The sequence below is a fragment of the Odocoileus virginianus genome, chromosome 3, assembly GCF_023699985.2.
Source record: "Odocoileus virginianus isolate 20LAN1187 ecotype Illinois chromosome 3, Ovbor_1.2, whole genome shotgun sequence".
NCBI classification, from domain to species: domain Eukaryota; kingdom Metazoa; phylum Chordata; class Mammalia; order Artiodactyla; family Cervidae; genus Odocoileus; species Odocoileus virginianus.
In genome coordinates, this window is record NC_069676.1 from 36,442,268 (window position 1) to 36,459,144 (window position 16,877).

At 41.5% G+C, this 16,877-nt stretch overlaps 1 protein-coding gene across 1 annotated transcript in view; it reads right to left on the bottom strand.

Annotated features, from left to right (window-relative positions):
* The window catches only part of COL23A1 (collagen type XXIII alpha 1 chain), a 372,482-nt gene that overhangs the window by 342,956 nt on the left and 12,649 nt on the right, over positions 1 to 16,877 (bottom strand). Inside the window, exon 2 of the mRNA XM_070465188.1 lies at positions 1,090 to 1,156. Coding sequence (XP_070321289.1) covers positions 1,090 to 1,156 — 67 coding nt within the window. The remainder of the gene's footprint in view (positions 1 to 1,089; positions 1,157 to 16,877) is intronic.

The following is a 16,877-nucleotide window of genomic DNA, read 5'->3' on the forward strand; positions in this document are numbered from 1 at the left end:
TCGCTCAGTGGTGTCTGACTCTTTGAGACTCCATGGACTGTAGCCTGAAAGGCTCCTCTGTCCATGGGATTTTCCAGGCAAGAATACTGGAGTGGATTGCCATTTCCTTCTCAGAGTTCCTATCAAAGGCTAGCTCAAGCTCAACCTCCACTGGGTCCCCAGAGACTGAATTTCCACAGCACAGGTCCACCTTTGTACAAATCTCAGGGTATCTCCCAACCTGGAGATAACAACCATCAGTAAGCTTAGTTTCTGGACCAGGTGAAATGGCTTCAGAAATGCCAGGCAATTTGTCTAATGGAAGGCATGATAGCAAGGAACAGGGTGCCTGGGTTCAGCTCCTGTGTTTTCTCACCTTGTCTGGCATGGTGAGATGTCTGGGAAATGTTATGATTTTTCACTCACTCACTGGCATTATACACTGTTCTATGAGAGGATAAGTTTAAGCCCTAAAAACAGTGGGGCTGAGACTACACCCTAAATTCTCAATCATAATATGTACAGAGCTCTAATGAGGACAACCAGAAGACCCAATATGGATTGGGATTTGAGTCACATGGACTAAGAACCAACAAATCCTCAATTCCAGTCACAGCCGCCCTGGTCTATACAACCAAAATCCAAGAGACATGGTTATTTGAACAAATCAGACCATGTTTGCAGCTCCTTTCCTCTTCCTGTACCATTATTCCATCTGTCATCCCCCTTATGTTTGAAACAGAACACAACGTCAACACTGTGTGGATGGTTCATGCTTGTTTCTCCATCTTTTTTCCCTCCATCTTTAAAAACGGATGGCTGCTACTTTCCTAGCATTTGAGCCTTTAATATTAGTCATCTCAAAGAGTTTTTAGCTCCTCCACCAATACCACTGTCCTTATCTACCCAAGTCAGTTAATTTTGCCTGAATATTTATGACACACCTACCGCCGAAGATGTAGGAAGAAAGGATGATCCACAAGGTACCACAGATAGCTTGAAACCTCAGATGATTCTTTTGACCATGGCTTTGGCAGTTTTGAGCAGACAGGAGAGAGAAGGCCAGGTCTCTAGAAGTCAGGAGCCAGCAAGGATTGAACATCCACTTACCTGGGGGGCAGACACAGTCTGTCGGTGCTTCTCGAACTGTTCGGAGCTTGACTGGTCCCTCCAACTTCTGAATCAGGAAGAAAAGGGGGGAAAAATAAGGATGAGTTTCGGATGACATTGGGTAGAAGTGGAAAAATCAGCAAAAGCCAATATGTGAAAGATCTACAGTGTTGGTGCTGGGGCTCTCAAGAATGGTTTTTAAAGGATCATTAAATCCTATAGGCAGGTTTAGAATGGGAGGAGAAACAGAAATAAACACTGAGCAATTACTTGGGAGTCCTTGAATAGAAAGTGGCAGGTTTCTTCTTTGTAACACTTTCAAATATAAATCCAGAAATGACAAAGGGACCTGCAGTCCCTGGTATGAAGACAGGAGGGCAGAGCAGAGGGAGGCCAGGTAGGGCCAATCAAAACTTACTTCTGTAAGAGTTTTATAGTTTCTGGTCTTACATTAAGTCTTAATCTAAATTAATTCATCTTAATTAATCCACTTTTAGAGTATCTTTGTGTATGGTATTAGGAAGTGTTCTAATTTCATTCTTTTACACCAAAGCTGTCTAGTTCTCCCAGCACCACTTACTGAAGAGACTATGTTTTCTGCATTGTATATTCTTGTCTCCTTTGTCAAAGATAAGGTACCCACAGGTGTACAGATTTATCTCTGGACTTTCTATCTTGTTCCATTGGCCTATATTTTTGCTTTTGTGCTAATACCATACTGTCTTGATGACTGTAGCTTTGTAGTATAGTCTGAAGTCAGGAAGGTTGATTCCTCTAGCTCCATTCTTCTTATTCAAGATTGCTTTGGCAATTCAGGGTCTTTTGTGTTTCCATACTAACTGTGAAATTTGTTGTTCTAGTTCTGTGAAAAATACCATTGGTAATTTGATAGGGATTGCACTGAATCTGTAGATTGCATTTAGTAGTAGAGTAATTTTCAATATTGATTCTTGGTGGAAATGTAAATTGATACAGCCACTATGGAAGACCATATGAAGACTCCTTTAAAAAGTAGGAATAAAACTACCATATGACCTAGCAATCCCACTACTAGGCATATACGCTGAGGAAACTAAAATTGAAAAAGACACATGTACCCCAATGTTCATTGCAGCACTATTTACAATAGCTAGGATATGGAAGCAACCTAGATGTCCATTGACAGATGAATGGATAAAGAAGCTATGATACATATATACGATGGACTATTACCCAGCCATTAAAGGGAACACATCTGAGTCAGTTCTAAAGAGATGGATGAACCTATAGCCTATTATACAGGGTGAAGTAAGTCAGAAAGAGAAAAACAAATATTGTATATTAGTGCATATATATGGAATCTAGAAAGATAGTACTGATGAACCTATTTGCAGGGTAGCAGTGGAAATGCAAACAGAGAACAGACTTATGGATGCGGGAAGTGGGGAGGAAGGAGAGGGTGGGATGAATGGAGAGAGTATGGAAACATATACACTACCCTGTGGAAAAGAGGTAGCCAATGGGAATTTGCTGTATGACGCAAGGAACTCAAACCAGGGCTCTGTAACACCCTAGGGGGATGGAAAGCAGGTGGGAGGGAGTTTCATGAGTGAGGGGACATATGTGTACCCATGACTGATTCATGTTGCTTTATGGCAGAAACCAATACAATATTGTAAAGCAATTATCCTTCAGCTAAAAATAAATAAATTTTAAAAAGCTTACTCCTAATAGCTATCTCTGATCCAGAGACCACCCCCATTGAACCTCAAGGAATCCCAGAGCCCCCTTGGCTGCAGCCCCTCTAGCCCATAGGCTTCAGACCCACTGGCTTAGGCTTAATGCAACCTGATGATATTTTCCTTCTTTCTTACCTTGGCCTAGGAACTCTGGTTTAGTACAATTTAACAAGAATCTCTACACACGCCCAGCCCTGTGCTGGATTTGGCTGAAGGGAAAAGAATTACCATAGACATGCAGTCAAAAGTCACAGCTCTGCTACTATGACAACTCACAGCCCAGCCCTGGCTTAATCATCACCTGATGTGAGGACTGAATTATTGTCCCTGCTTCACAGACAGGCGACACAAGCTTGGAAAAATTAAGAAATTAATCCCCAATCCCATATCTGGATTTAGGGGAGTGAAGCAATTGACCCATAATCCCAAAACTAGCCAAGACTTGAGTCTTGACAAGAATATACAAAGTATTAACCTTTTTCTTGGGGAAAAAACAAAACAAAATAACTTCCTAAACATAAAGCAAAGCAAATTCGGAATGTGTTAACTTGAGTTAAAAATGCATACCACCACTAAAAGGGTTACTGAAGGTTCAAACCTTAAAATGTAATTTTTCTCAACAATAAAAATTTAAAAATGCAAGTACAAAGACCTGGAAAATAGCACAGCAAACAAACTAAAATGTAATTTTTAAACCACTGTTTTAGAGGAAGTAAGAAAGGCACTCTCAGTCTTGAGCCCTTGACCACCAAGCCTGGAAATTTCACATAAGAAGGGGCTGAACAGGGAACTCACTGAAAGTCCAGCGGTTAGGACTCCTCACTTTCACTGCTGAGGGCTTGGGTTCAATCCCTGGTCAGGGAACTAAGATGCTGCAAGCCATGTGGCACAGCCATCAGTCAATCAATAAATGGGGCTGAACAGGCCAGCCCAGGAGCCTGAGATAAAAAACAATCAGGGTAGGCTCTGGTCGCTACGAAGCACTTTTCAAGTTCCACCTCCACTCTAACATACTAGCCTCGCCCTCACTTTCCAGATGGGCCACAAAGACTGACTGGCAAGAGCTAGAGTTAAGGTCAAGGTTTTAGAGAACTGGAGGATGTACGATTATGAACCCCGTGATAGAGGTGTTTGTGAAAGCAGTACCACGACAAAACTTCTCTATCCTCCCCATACCTTTTTAAGTGCCATCCCCTCCCTCCCACCAACCAAAGGCCTTGGCTTGTCCCAGAAATCGGAACTTGGCTAACTAAGCCTCTTAGCCCCAGGTTCTCATTTCCAGACTCCCACCTGTCACTCACTCCTGCTCAAACCTGAGGCCCTCTGCCTAGAGCTGCCCACCTGGCTCAGAGCCACCCTGAGAGCAGCCCGGAGTGGCGGAGAACCTAAAGAGGTCTCCCCACAGCTGTCACAGTCTCCGACCAGGTAAGCGACACCACCAGCAGCAGCAGATGCCACTCCCACCCCCAGCTCACCGTGTGCCCTGGACTCCGGAGCATCCCGGCCACGCCCATCCTCACTGAACTGGAATGCTACAGAAGCTGCCCTGATGCAGGCACAAGATCAGGACCTCAAAACTCACTTTCCCCTCACTGTACTTGCAGGTACTATTACAGATTTCAGAATTCACTTGGCTAAATAATCCAGCCTTTTAGTTTAAGCTAGTTAATTTGAACCAGAAGCTCTCATCTGTTTTTATCATTTCTAGAAAGACTAGAAACTACACCAATTTCTTTTTTTTTTTTTTTTTCAGTAATAAAAGCATTTAATGCTAAAACACAATTCGCTTTCAACAAGTGCCATCACATCTGGGCAGCTCCCCAATGGGAAGGGGACTTTATCAAATGCTGATAGGAAACAATTACTTTTAAGCTACTCTTATCTTCAGACAAAAACTAAACAGAAGCCTATTGAAGAAAGGGGGAAAAAATGTACTGTTAAGGCTAGTAGATGGGATCATAAATGATTGAGTTTTTGTTTCGTTATTTATTCTAACTCCTTCTGTGTATTTGTTTTTCTGGATTAGATGATGAATCTGCAAAATTTTATCTCTTAGTCCTCTACTCTTTCCTCATTTTAGAGTCCCTAATTCTGGAGTTGAAAACAAACTGACTAGGAACACAAAAGTGAAATGTCTGTATTAGAAACCCAATCCCATAATCTTTATTTCAATGCCTTTTCTTTAAATTCCTGAGAAAATCTTTTGTGTCCTGTTTTGTAAAAATGACTCAAAAGCCTCAACTTTTTATATGTACCCCAGCATCTGCCAACAATATGGTCTTGGTTTTACATATGCAAACAAGTCCTAACTCCAAAAGTAAATAAAGAATGAATTTCTGAGAAAAGACTCAAGACTTTGGGAGTTCCCTCCAAAAGAACTGAGGACAACTTGGCGTTGGGGGAAGGGGTGGTGAGAGTTGGGAGAAAACTAACCAGGGAAAATCATGGTTTCCAAATTTTCAGATGGTAAAATTTATCAGTGATCTATTGAAGCATTAGTCTCAAACACTTCATCGCTTATTTGATCACATCCCCGAACAGCTGCCTTTTGATGAAATAAAGATTAATATACAAAAGGGATTATATGATTTATTTCTGCAAAATGCTACAAATAAAGCCACAAAGGCATTCCTATCCTTTGACAGAAAATTCCTACTCTAGGAAGTATATCCCAAGGAAATTAATCATTAGGAGCAAAAAAATTGCATTCATGATTTGTTGCACTGCAAAACAGTGGGTATATTTTAGTGAAGGATGATGAATCCCCTTCATGAAACTGTCATATCTTCATGAAAAATCATTATGAAGACTACGTAGCAACATAGAAAAATGTTCATGATACAATAAATAATGTTTACATCTGTGTAAAAATGCAGCCATGGAATGGCAGCAACTACCAAAACATCTACCCACTTGGGTGTATGGATCACAGTGATTTACTTTTTAAAAAGTTTTTTCCACGTTGTAATATCTTCTAAGTGGAAAAAAAAAAAATCCTGGGGAGGAGAAAAGCCAAAACGAAGCCCTAAAATTTCCTTGCCTAGGGCAATTTTTGAGTGACAGACATGATCCTGTCTTCTCAGGAAGCCCTAATTTCAGGATCAACCCTGATAAAACACACAGGCACCACAAACACCAGAGGAAGGCTTGCAGAAGATCAATGTCCTGCTATAGTCACATCCTCTCTGCCTTCCTTCCAACCCCTGCAGGGAAGGGCCCATGGGTACATTCTTATAACTACCAGCAACTCAAGAGAGCAGCATATCTTGGCCTCTTTAACAGTCTTTTTTTAACATCCCACCATGGTCATGATGATTTTGATGATGATAAGGTAACAAATATAAAGTATTATTACCATCAAGTTTATTGATTACTTACTATGTGCCAGGTACTGTGCCCTACAACTGTTATCTTACTGAGTCCTCCCAAGAACCCCATGAAGATAGGACAAGTTTTAGACTCATTTACAGATGAGAAAATTAAGACTGAGAGGAATGTAAGCATCAGGACTGGACTTGAATCTGGTATCAACTAACTTCAATCACAAAGTAAGACAACCTCTGTTTACAAGCACTTTTCATGTCTAATAAAAAAGAGTTTCTATAAAAAATCCAAGTCATACAAAATGACAGAGACAGAAACTAGGTCAATAGTTGCCAGAGGTTGAGGGAGCAGGAGGAATGAAGCACAAAGAGACTCATGGAGGAGCTGTGAGGTGAGAGAACTGTTCTGTATGGTGCTAGGATGATGGATATACTCCATGCATTTGTCAAAAACTATTGGACCATACATCACAAAGAGGAAACTTTAATGGATACAAATTTTTTAAAAATTGACTAGGATGTTGAAAAAGTCCAGGATGGAATGCAGGCTGAGACAAATTAATGTAACTATATTAAAATTACATGATATAACCTCACTGAAAGTAGTTGGGAAAAACGTGCAGCTGACCTAAGTCACTTTGCAAAACAGTGTTTCAATTGAGAACTATGGGCTGAAGACCAAAGGAACTGCCCATAAAGGCAATACTCTGGTAGGTATAATTGTTTCACACAGGGGAATAGGGTGGCAATTTTGAAATCACTATGCATATATATTGGAGTTGAGCAAATAAGTAAACTATGGGTAATGAGAGTCAGGTTTCTCACTATCCGAGAAATAAGTTATAAATAAGCAAAGGGGGAAAGCTAAAATGAACAGTGTGGTGCTGGATTAGTCAGAGACACCACTATGAGATCATGCTTATGTTATGTACACAGATGCATAGAGAAATAATTACAGTTATGTGAATATAAAAGAGTGCCTTTGTGCCTTTGCTGTCTGCAGAGAAGACCTACAACCAATGACACCCTAGTAGCAATAAGCACATTCAGCATCCAGATCTTGGTTTCTAAATACCATTCTCCAAGAACCATGACTCCTTGGAGTCTCCTTGGAGACTGCTTCTAGAGCCAGAGCAGGAAAAATATAAGATAAGCCTGGAGTTATCTTGTAGTATCAAAATATAAGGAAACGCTTTAAGGGTGGGTTAGGGCAGGTACATCAAAAAAACAAGACAAATGGCCAAAGCTCGAACAAGTTAAGCCACAAAATAAATGATGTAGTATTGAATTAAAATCTAAATAAAAAATTAAATACCCATGAGTCCATACTGATATAAATGATTGGATAAATAAACAAATAGGGGGAAGAGACAAATCTTTCTTAAAGAAGAATCCTAAGTAATATATGTAGATACTTCTGTCTCCAGGAGGTAGAGCTAAATTCTCCTCTCCTTGTGTATGGCCTGGACTTAGGAACTTACATCCAAAACGTAGAGTAGGAAAAGGAAAACAATAACTTTATAATGGAGAAATCTAGCATATACCACTTTAATCAAGTGATCAAGGTTAATGTCAACAGTGATAAGTCATGTGACATCACAGACCACTGACATGATGTCATGACAGTGGCAATCCACCCGATTGGTATTTTCCCCAAACACTTAGAACTCAGTCCAATCATGAGAAGCATCACACTAGTCCAAACTGAGCAACATTCTACACAATACCTGACCAATATGCCTTCAAATTGTCAAAGTCATAAAAAGCAAGAAAAGACTGAGCAGGTGTCATAGGTTGGAAAAGATAAGACAACTAAATGCAATGTGGTCTCCTGGATGGGATCCTGGAATAGGAAAAGAACATTAGAAGAACAACTGGTGAGAAGATCTAAATGCAGTCTGTGGTTCACTTAAAAAATGGGTACAATGCTGTTCTCTTGAAACATCCCACCCTTGCCTTCTCCCAGAGTCCACTGGGAAGACCCAGAAGGATCGGGTGGAGAGGGAGGTGGGAGGGGGGACTGGGATGGGGAATACATGTAAATCCATGGCTGATTCATTTCAATGTATGACAAAAACTACTGTAATGATGTAAAGTAATTAGCCTATTGAAAAAAAAATGGGTACAGATCCTTGGTGGTCCAGTGGTTAAGACTTCATCTTGCAATACAGGAGGTACAGGTTGACTCCCTCGTCGGGGAGCTAAGATTCTAAGATCCCACATGCCTCAGGGCCAAAAAACAGAATGTTAACAATAGAAGCAATATTGTAACAAATTCAATAAAGACTTTTAAAAAAATGGGTAGCAGAATTACAGTCACTTGCCACTGATTATGGCTCAGCTGGTAAAGAATCCACCTGCAATGTGGGAGACTTGGGTTCAGTCCTTGGGTTGGGAAGATCCCCTGGAGAAGGGAAAGGCTACCGACTCCAGTATTCTGGCCTGGAGAACTCCATGGGCTGTATAGTCCATGGGGTCACAAAGAGTTGGACACAACTGAGCAACTTTCACTCACCACTGATTAGGATATAACTTTGCTATTTTCTATAACAGATTATTCTTTTTTTAAAAATTAAGACAAAACTCACATAGCATAAAGTTAACCATTTTAAAGTGAAAAATTAAGTAGCCTTTAGGGAATTCATAATGTTGGGCAACCACCCCTTTTATGGAGTTCCATCTAGTTCCAACATATTACCATTACTCCAAAAGGAAATCCTCTACCCATCAAGCAGTAGCTTCCCTTTCCTCCCTCCTCTTAGTCACCAATCTGCTTTTCATCTCTATGGCTTGACCTAATTTTGATATTTCACATAAACAGAATCACACAACACGTAACCTCGTGTCTGGCTTCTTTCACTTACCAAAACGTTTTTCAGATTCATTCACTTTGTATCATGTGTCAGTACTTCATTCCTTTTACAGCTTAATAGTACTATAGTACTACATTTGTATATACATACCACAGTTTGTTTATCCATATATTCTGTGATGATCATGTGGGCTGTTTCTACCTTCTGGCTATTGTCAGAAGTGCTGCTCTGAACATAAATGTATGTGCATATACTGTTTGAATCCTTTAAAATTCTTTTAGGTGTATATATAGGAGTGGAATTGCTGGGTCATATAGTAACTCCATATTTAACAATTTGAAGACCCACCAAAATTTTCCACAGTGTTGAACCAATTGACATTCCCACCAGCAGTGTATGAAGATCCATCCTCACTAACAGATCCTAATGGATGTGAAATGGCATCTCATTATGGGTTTGACTTGCATTTCCCTAATGACTAACGATGCTGAGCACCTTTCCATGTGCTTGATGACTATCTGCATATCTTGTTTGAAGAAATGTCTGTTCAAGCTGCTTGTCCATTTTTAAATTGGGTTGTTTGTCTATTGTTTAGCTATAAGAGTTCTTTACATATTTGGATACTATATTCTCATCATATATATAATTTGCAAATATATTCTCATAAAATCAATCCATTCTTGATCAGAATTCTAACTATCTCCAACTGAACCACAGTATGAGAGTGTAACAAGCACCCTGACAACTGGAGGTGATGGGAGAGGTCCATGGCTTCATGCTGGCCCTCACATGAGTCTTTCATTTTTCACATTCATTTTTATTGAGATCTTTCTAGATGAATAGTAGGTTATTGTTACTCATGAATTTGACCTGGTTCTTTTTAGTTAGCAGCAATCATATTCATTTTCCATGGTTGCATAACAAACTTCCACCAAATCAGAAGTTTTTGAAATAACAAAAATTTACTATCTTAATAGTTTATGAGATCAGAAGTCTAGACACAGATGAACTTAGTTCTCTGCTCAGGGTCTCAAAAGGCTAAAATCAATGTGTCATCTCAGTGTTTCTGCACCTCTGGGTCCTCTTTCAAGTTCATGTGGTTCCTTGTGATCCAAGGCCTCCAGTCCTTGCTAACTGCTGGTGAGGGGCTGCTGCCAGTTCTTGCCATGTGGTCCTGTCTACAAACCCTCTAATGCTTTAGGGAAGGGTCCAATCTTTTTTAAGGACTCACCTAATTAAATTAACTCAGACCCACCAAGGATAAACTTTTAAATTAACCCAGTTAACTGATTAGTAACTCAATCATAGGTTGAGTAACTCAATTTTATCATCATAATCACAGGTTCTGCCTACACTCCTGGGGAGGGAATTATCCTTGTGTACAACAAGGAATGGGGGAGCACTCTTAGAATTCTGCCTTCCAGAGTACTGCATCACATTTAATTTTTTACTTTGGACAAATGTACTATCATTATGTGGGATTTCCAAGTAATGCTAGTGGTAAAGAAACCACCTGCCAATGGAGGAGACATAAGAGAATTGGGTTCAGTCTCTGGGTTGAGAAGATCCCCTGGAGGAGGGCATGGCAACCCACTCCAGTATTCTTGCCTGGAGAATCCCATGGAGAGAGGAGCCTGGTGGGCTATAATCCATAGGGTTGCAGAGTCGGACACAACTAAAGTGACTTAGCATGCATGCACTGTGGTTATGTATGCACGTACAATGTTTCTGGTGGTGGTTTAGTCACTAAGTCCTGTCCAACTCTTGTAATCCTGTGGACTATAGCCTGCCATGTTCCTCTGTCCATGGGATTCTCCAGGCAAGAATACTGGAGTGGGTTGCTATTTCCTTCTCCAGGGGGTCCTCCTGACCCAGGAGTTGAACCCGGGTCTCCTGCATTGCAGGCAGATGACCAACTGAGCTATCAGGGAAGCCCACAATGTTTCAACACACAACCTAAAATTATTCTAAAAAATCTTTAAGGCTATATCACAGTTTTCTTCTTCTAGGCAAGATGGAGTAGGAATGATTAGATTTAGCTTCCTGCCTAAACCAATGTCAAAAATCCAAACAACAACAATAGAAAAAAATCCACAAACAAAAAAATGAAGCAATGGTTTTGAAGATATTAAGATAAAGCAAGGAAGGCGAATGATCCTCAAAGACACAGGAAAAAAACTACTCTGGCTTCCTGCCTGGAAAGAGTTTTCTAGGCTGTGGCACAAGAAGAAGAGATACAGGTGGAAGCTGGCAGCTAGGAGTCCAGGGATACCAAGGTAGCTAGAGTTTGCAGAACAAAGGGCCTGGTAGGTGAGACCTGCATACAGAAAACCACGGAAGCCGTCAAGCGTCTTCACTGGGTATTCAGCAGAGGGCACATGTGTGTGAAGAAACAACCTGAGGCAAGGAAAGGATTAGTGGGAACGGTGCCCAGCTCTCACACGGGGCTGGGAAGAGCATTAGTTATGCCATTGAACAGGGTACCAAGAAGGGTCCTGCCTCAGGGGTAGGGGATAATCAACTCTACACTAAATATAGCTCTGACTCCACCTAATGGATCTTAAAAACAAAACCCCCAAAGATTCAACTATTTCCAAGTAACAACTATGACCTAACAAAGCTCATGAATATTGATAGAAAAATAAAAATATTCAGCACCTAGAGAGGTAAAACTCATAATGTCTGGCATATAATAAGAAATTTTCAGCAGGACAAATAGGCCCCATAATAAGGAGAAAAAAAATCAGTTAATTGAGAACGACCCACAACTGCCATAGCACACAAAGACCTTAAAACAAGGATTGGAACTGTGTGGTCTATGTTCAAAAAGTTAAGTAGAGACATCAAAGATATTAAACAACCTAAACTGAAATTCTAGAGATGAATACTATGAAGTCTGAGATGGAAAAGAAGACAGAAAGGATTAATGGAAGATTAAACACTGCAGAGGAAAAGATTAGTAAACAGTAATAGAAACTATCCAAAATGAACACAGAGAGAAAGAATTATTTTAAAAAGAAAGTATGTCAGTGAGCTTTTGGATTCAAGTGGACTTATATGTGTGTAACTGGAGTTCCACAAAGGACAGGAAAAAAAAGCAACTGAAGAAGAAATGGCCAAGAAATTTTTCAAATTTTGATGAAAACTATAAACTCACAGATTCAAGAATCTTAATGAAACTTAGGCAAAACAGACAAGAAGGAAATGACACCAAGGCATCACATAATTGGATTCCTTAAAACCAGGGATAAAAAGAGTCTTAAAAGCACCCCCCAGAAAAGACATACTATATGAATAAATGAAACTTGCATATACTGCTGGTAGGAATGTAAAATGACAAGATGGTTTTGAATAAGAGTTTGGCAGTTTCTTAAAAAGTTAATCACACATCTATCAGACAATGAACCATTCTACTCCAAGGTATTTATACCCAAGAGAAATCAACATATACTCCGTACAAAGACCTGTACATGAATGTTCATAGATGCTTTATTTGTAACAGCCTCCAACTGAAATAATCCAAATATGCACTCACAGGTGAAAGGATTAAAAAGTTGTGGTAAATCCACATAGTAATAGTAACAGAAAAGAACGAACAAACAATGTATGCAAAAGTATCCAAGAGTTAATAATCATATTGAGTGAAAGAAACCAGATTTCCCTCCCCACCCCCAAAGAATGCATACTGTATGATTCCATTCATATAAAAATCTTACAAAAAGGAAAACTAATCAACTGTGAAAAGAAATCAGCAATACCTGGGTGGCAGGTGGGAAAGAATGGAAGGGACAGAATTCAAGGAAGAAAGAGGAAAAAGTTTTGAGGGTCACGGGCTTGGGCGTGTTCACTATCTTGACTGTGGAGATGATCTCACAGGTGTACACATGTGTCAAAATGTAGCAAATTACACATTTCAAATATATGAAGTTCACTATATGTCACATACAACCTAACAAAGGCCAGAGGACAAGGATGCCCAGGCCCTTGGCTCCCGCGGGCTTGGCTGGCCGGCGGGGCAGGAATCCTGGGCTCAGGAGGCATCCGTTCGCCACCCTGAGCCTCAGCTTCCACCACGGTGCCAGGTAAACATCCCAGCAGAGCCAGGTAAAGACAATGAGAACATCTAGCCCAACCCAGGCATTTGGCAGGAGCTCAGAAACTTTTCTCTAAAGAATGTGAGTTTAATGGGTGACTTCCATCGGCATGCTGAATGGCTCTTATAAACCACATCGGCAAACATTTCCTTAAGGGTCCTTGTTCAGTCCCAAAATGCGTAAGTGTGTTTTGAAAGGTGTGGTCTGCAAACAAAATGCAAGTCTCCAGTAATCGTTAATTCATGTTCCCATTCATTATTTTTCAAAGACACACACATCACTTCCCGTCAGAACCCCTCTTCTAAGGTTCATTACACCAGCGTGACAGAAAGAAATCCCAGCAACTATGTGAGCTATGCGAGGGGGATGAACAATTTCCATCATAGCTTTGTTTTTCTTTTTCTTTCTAGCCAAACTGTGTGACTTGTGGGGTTTTTAGTTCCCCAACCAGGGAATGAACCCGGGCCCTTGGCAGTGAGAATGTGGCGTCCTAGCCACTGAACCGCCAGGGAATTCCCTCCATCATGGCTTCTGACATGTTGAGAGCACTCAGGCTGCTCCCATGTGAGGCCTCCAAGCCTTCTCCACACCGTAGGCCAGCTACCATGTCAGGCCTGCTTTAATCCCCACACTGGGTTCCACCTGTTTGTGCTGACCCCTGCACTCTTGATCCTGTCCACAGTGAACATCTGGCATTTCTTGATGTGTTAAGTCTAATTAAAGTGGTGGTGGTGGGTTGAATCGTGTCCCTGCCACAATTCATGTGCTGCAGTCCTAACCCCCTGTCCTTCAGAGTGTGTCTGCATTTGTGATGGGGTTTTTAAAGAGATAGTTAAGTTAAAATGAGGTTATTATAGTGGGCCCTGATCCAATATGACCAGTGTCCTCTTAAGAAGAGGAGATTCAGACACATATACACACAGAAGGAGGACCGTGTGAGGACCAGGGAGAAGATGGCTATCCAAGGAGAGAGGCCTCAGGAAGAACCAGCCTGCTGACATGTGGATCTCAGACTTCTAGCTTTCAGAATGATGAGAAAAGAAACATCTGTTGTTTCAGCCACCCTGGCTGTGGTAATTTGTTAGGGCAGCGCCAGTACACTAAAACAGATGGGGTCCCCTCACTTACCCCTGCCCCTACCCCACTCCACTTCCTCACTATCCCCAAGTGCACTGCGGTGAGAGGAGGCGGTGAGTAGGCTGAAAGGGACTGACTGCCAGGCAGATTGAGACGTCTTCACCTTATGAGCCCACAGGCGATGAGAGGCATTGAGGGTTGATGGGGGTGAGGGAAGGGAGACACCTTTGAGCATATTTAAGAAGAGGAATGGGCAGGATGATCAGTAGCCAGACCCGTGTGGAGCATGGACTCAGGGAGCACTAATTAAACAAAAGCCCAGGAAGACATCCGCAGCAGAACCTGGATTGGCTGGGCTGAGTGATACTATGGTGCTTCTTCCGGCTCAAATCATTCACGGCCACTCCTAAGGTGTGAGCTTCATCACAGGAGCTGGAAGGAGGAGGCGGAACTGTCCCCAGGAAGGATGTGACACTGATGTTAGTTAGATCCCCATGGCCAGGATCAGCCATGTGGGGAGTAGGTAAGGAGGGCAGGGCTGGCCCCTCGCCACCCAGGGAAGTCCGGGGAAGGGGCCTTACTGCATTCTCATAGAAATGTAGTGAAGCAGACACCATCACCCTTTTTCCAGAGGAGGAAGCTGAGGCTTGGAAAGGTTGACTAATTTGTCCCAGGACACTGTGGTCAGTTTAGAGGTAGCTCCAGGCTCAAACCCAGGTCTCCCAGCTCTGAAGCAATGGCTTGATTTGTGCCAGGCTTCCAGGTGGGACAACTTCTGTGGGGAGGCAAGAGGTTAAGTTGGTCTCGTCCTTCCCACTTCCTTCCCAGCTCCCGTGTACACATATGTAGGAAAAAAGCAAATGAGCCAAGATGGTGTGGTCAGGCTCTCTCGCCCCACATCCTCTTGCTCTTGCCCCGTGTTCTGTGAATAATGATTATGTAACAGATGAGATGATTTATAGCACTGCACGTGTGATACAAGATACTTGCTTGGCCACAGGCTACTTTTGTTCTGCAAGCATATATAAGTTCCACCTGGAAAGCCCTGGGGATGTTATTTTAGGAGATGTTATGTTATGAGAGGTCATGTTATATCTGCTGCTACGACTGCTTTGCCAGCCCAGAGGAAATAAACATGCCTGCAGTTCCCACAGCTCTTCGAGTTTTCTTCCAGCTTCCTGTTCTCACCTTGCCTACCCTGGGCTCAGTGAACAGTGCGCACAGTGAGATATCGCAAGACAATGGCGTAGTAGGGATGAGCAGTGAGACAACATAGCATCTGCATATGTGTATACACACGCTCATACATACCCCCACACATGCACACACTCACATTCATGTACATACTTAGGTACATATGTGTACTCACATGTATACACACACAGGCCTCATGCTCACGTGTGCACACTTGCTCATAGACACATAGACACATACACACCCATACGCATGCACACTCTCAGGCCCTCCCAGTCTGCACTGGCTCACCCTCACACAAACACACACACTCACCCTCACACACACACACACACACACACACACACACACACACACACTCTAATCCCAGTGTTGCGTAAACTTGTCCTTCATTCACCTGAACCAAAAGATGGGTGTGAACACAAGATGTTAACAGCCCATACATCACACAAAAAAGCACAGTTAAGTAAATGAACAGACCCTGGTTTTTGTGTGATGATCCTCCTTGGAGGCCCTAGTTAAGTATTGATAGAATGTATTTAAGTTGTCTTCTGAAAACACCAGAAATCTTTCCAACTACTTTATGATTTATTTCACACAGTAAAGTTGGAAGCAAATTCTGTTTTAAAAGTTCACATTACCTATTGGATGGTACTCCTGCGTCTCTAATTTTGTGGCTACATCAGAAAAATAAAGGTTTTCTCATTTACCAATATGAATCGAAACAGACGTGTGAGGCCTCTTAACTCATTAGTTTAATCATGAGCATTTGGAGTACTTGTGCCATACTGCATATTCATGAAAGCAGACTTATTAATTAAAGCAACTAACTTATTAATTAAAGCAAACTTATTGGCTATTTGAGAGTCCTTTCACAATGAAAATCCATCTAATAATTTTCATTAATAATTATATTTTTATTGTGATAAAAACTGAAATTTTTAATTTAAATGGAAAAATCTCATTTTGCTCAAATGAGAGACTGAAAAAAAATGGGGCTATGAAACTAATGCAGTCTGGTTTTCTTCAACAACCAAGTCACATTTCACATCACTGACTCAGAGACTGGACATGTTGATACCTTTTTCTCTTCTGTGTGTCCTTAACAGGATGGCAGAACCCCAGTGGTAAAAAGATCTTAAGATCATGCTTGTAACCACAGGACCTCCTGTTCAATTAGCAGACAAAGACATTCCTTCTGGATTCAGTCAAAGAAAGTATTCCAACAAAAAGAACCATTTTCAGGATGTATACGATGTGTTGAGCTCTTCAGACATATCAACTGGTTTAATCCCCACAGAAACCTTATGAGGCAAATACAATGATCCCCATTTAGTAGATGAGCAGACTGAGGTTTGGAAAAACAACCATTCACTCAAATCTGCACATCTGGGGGGGCTTCCCTGGTGGCTCAGTGGTAAGGTATCTGCCTGCCAAAGCAGGAGACGCCGGTTTGATCCTTGGGTCAGGAAGAGTCCCAGGAGAAGGAAATGGCAACCCATTCCAATATTCTTGCCTGGGAAATCCCATGGACAGAGGAGCCAGATGGGCTACAGTCCATGGGATTGC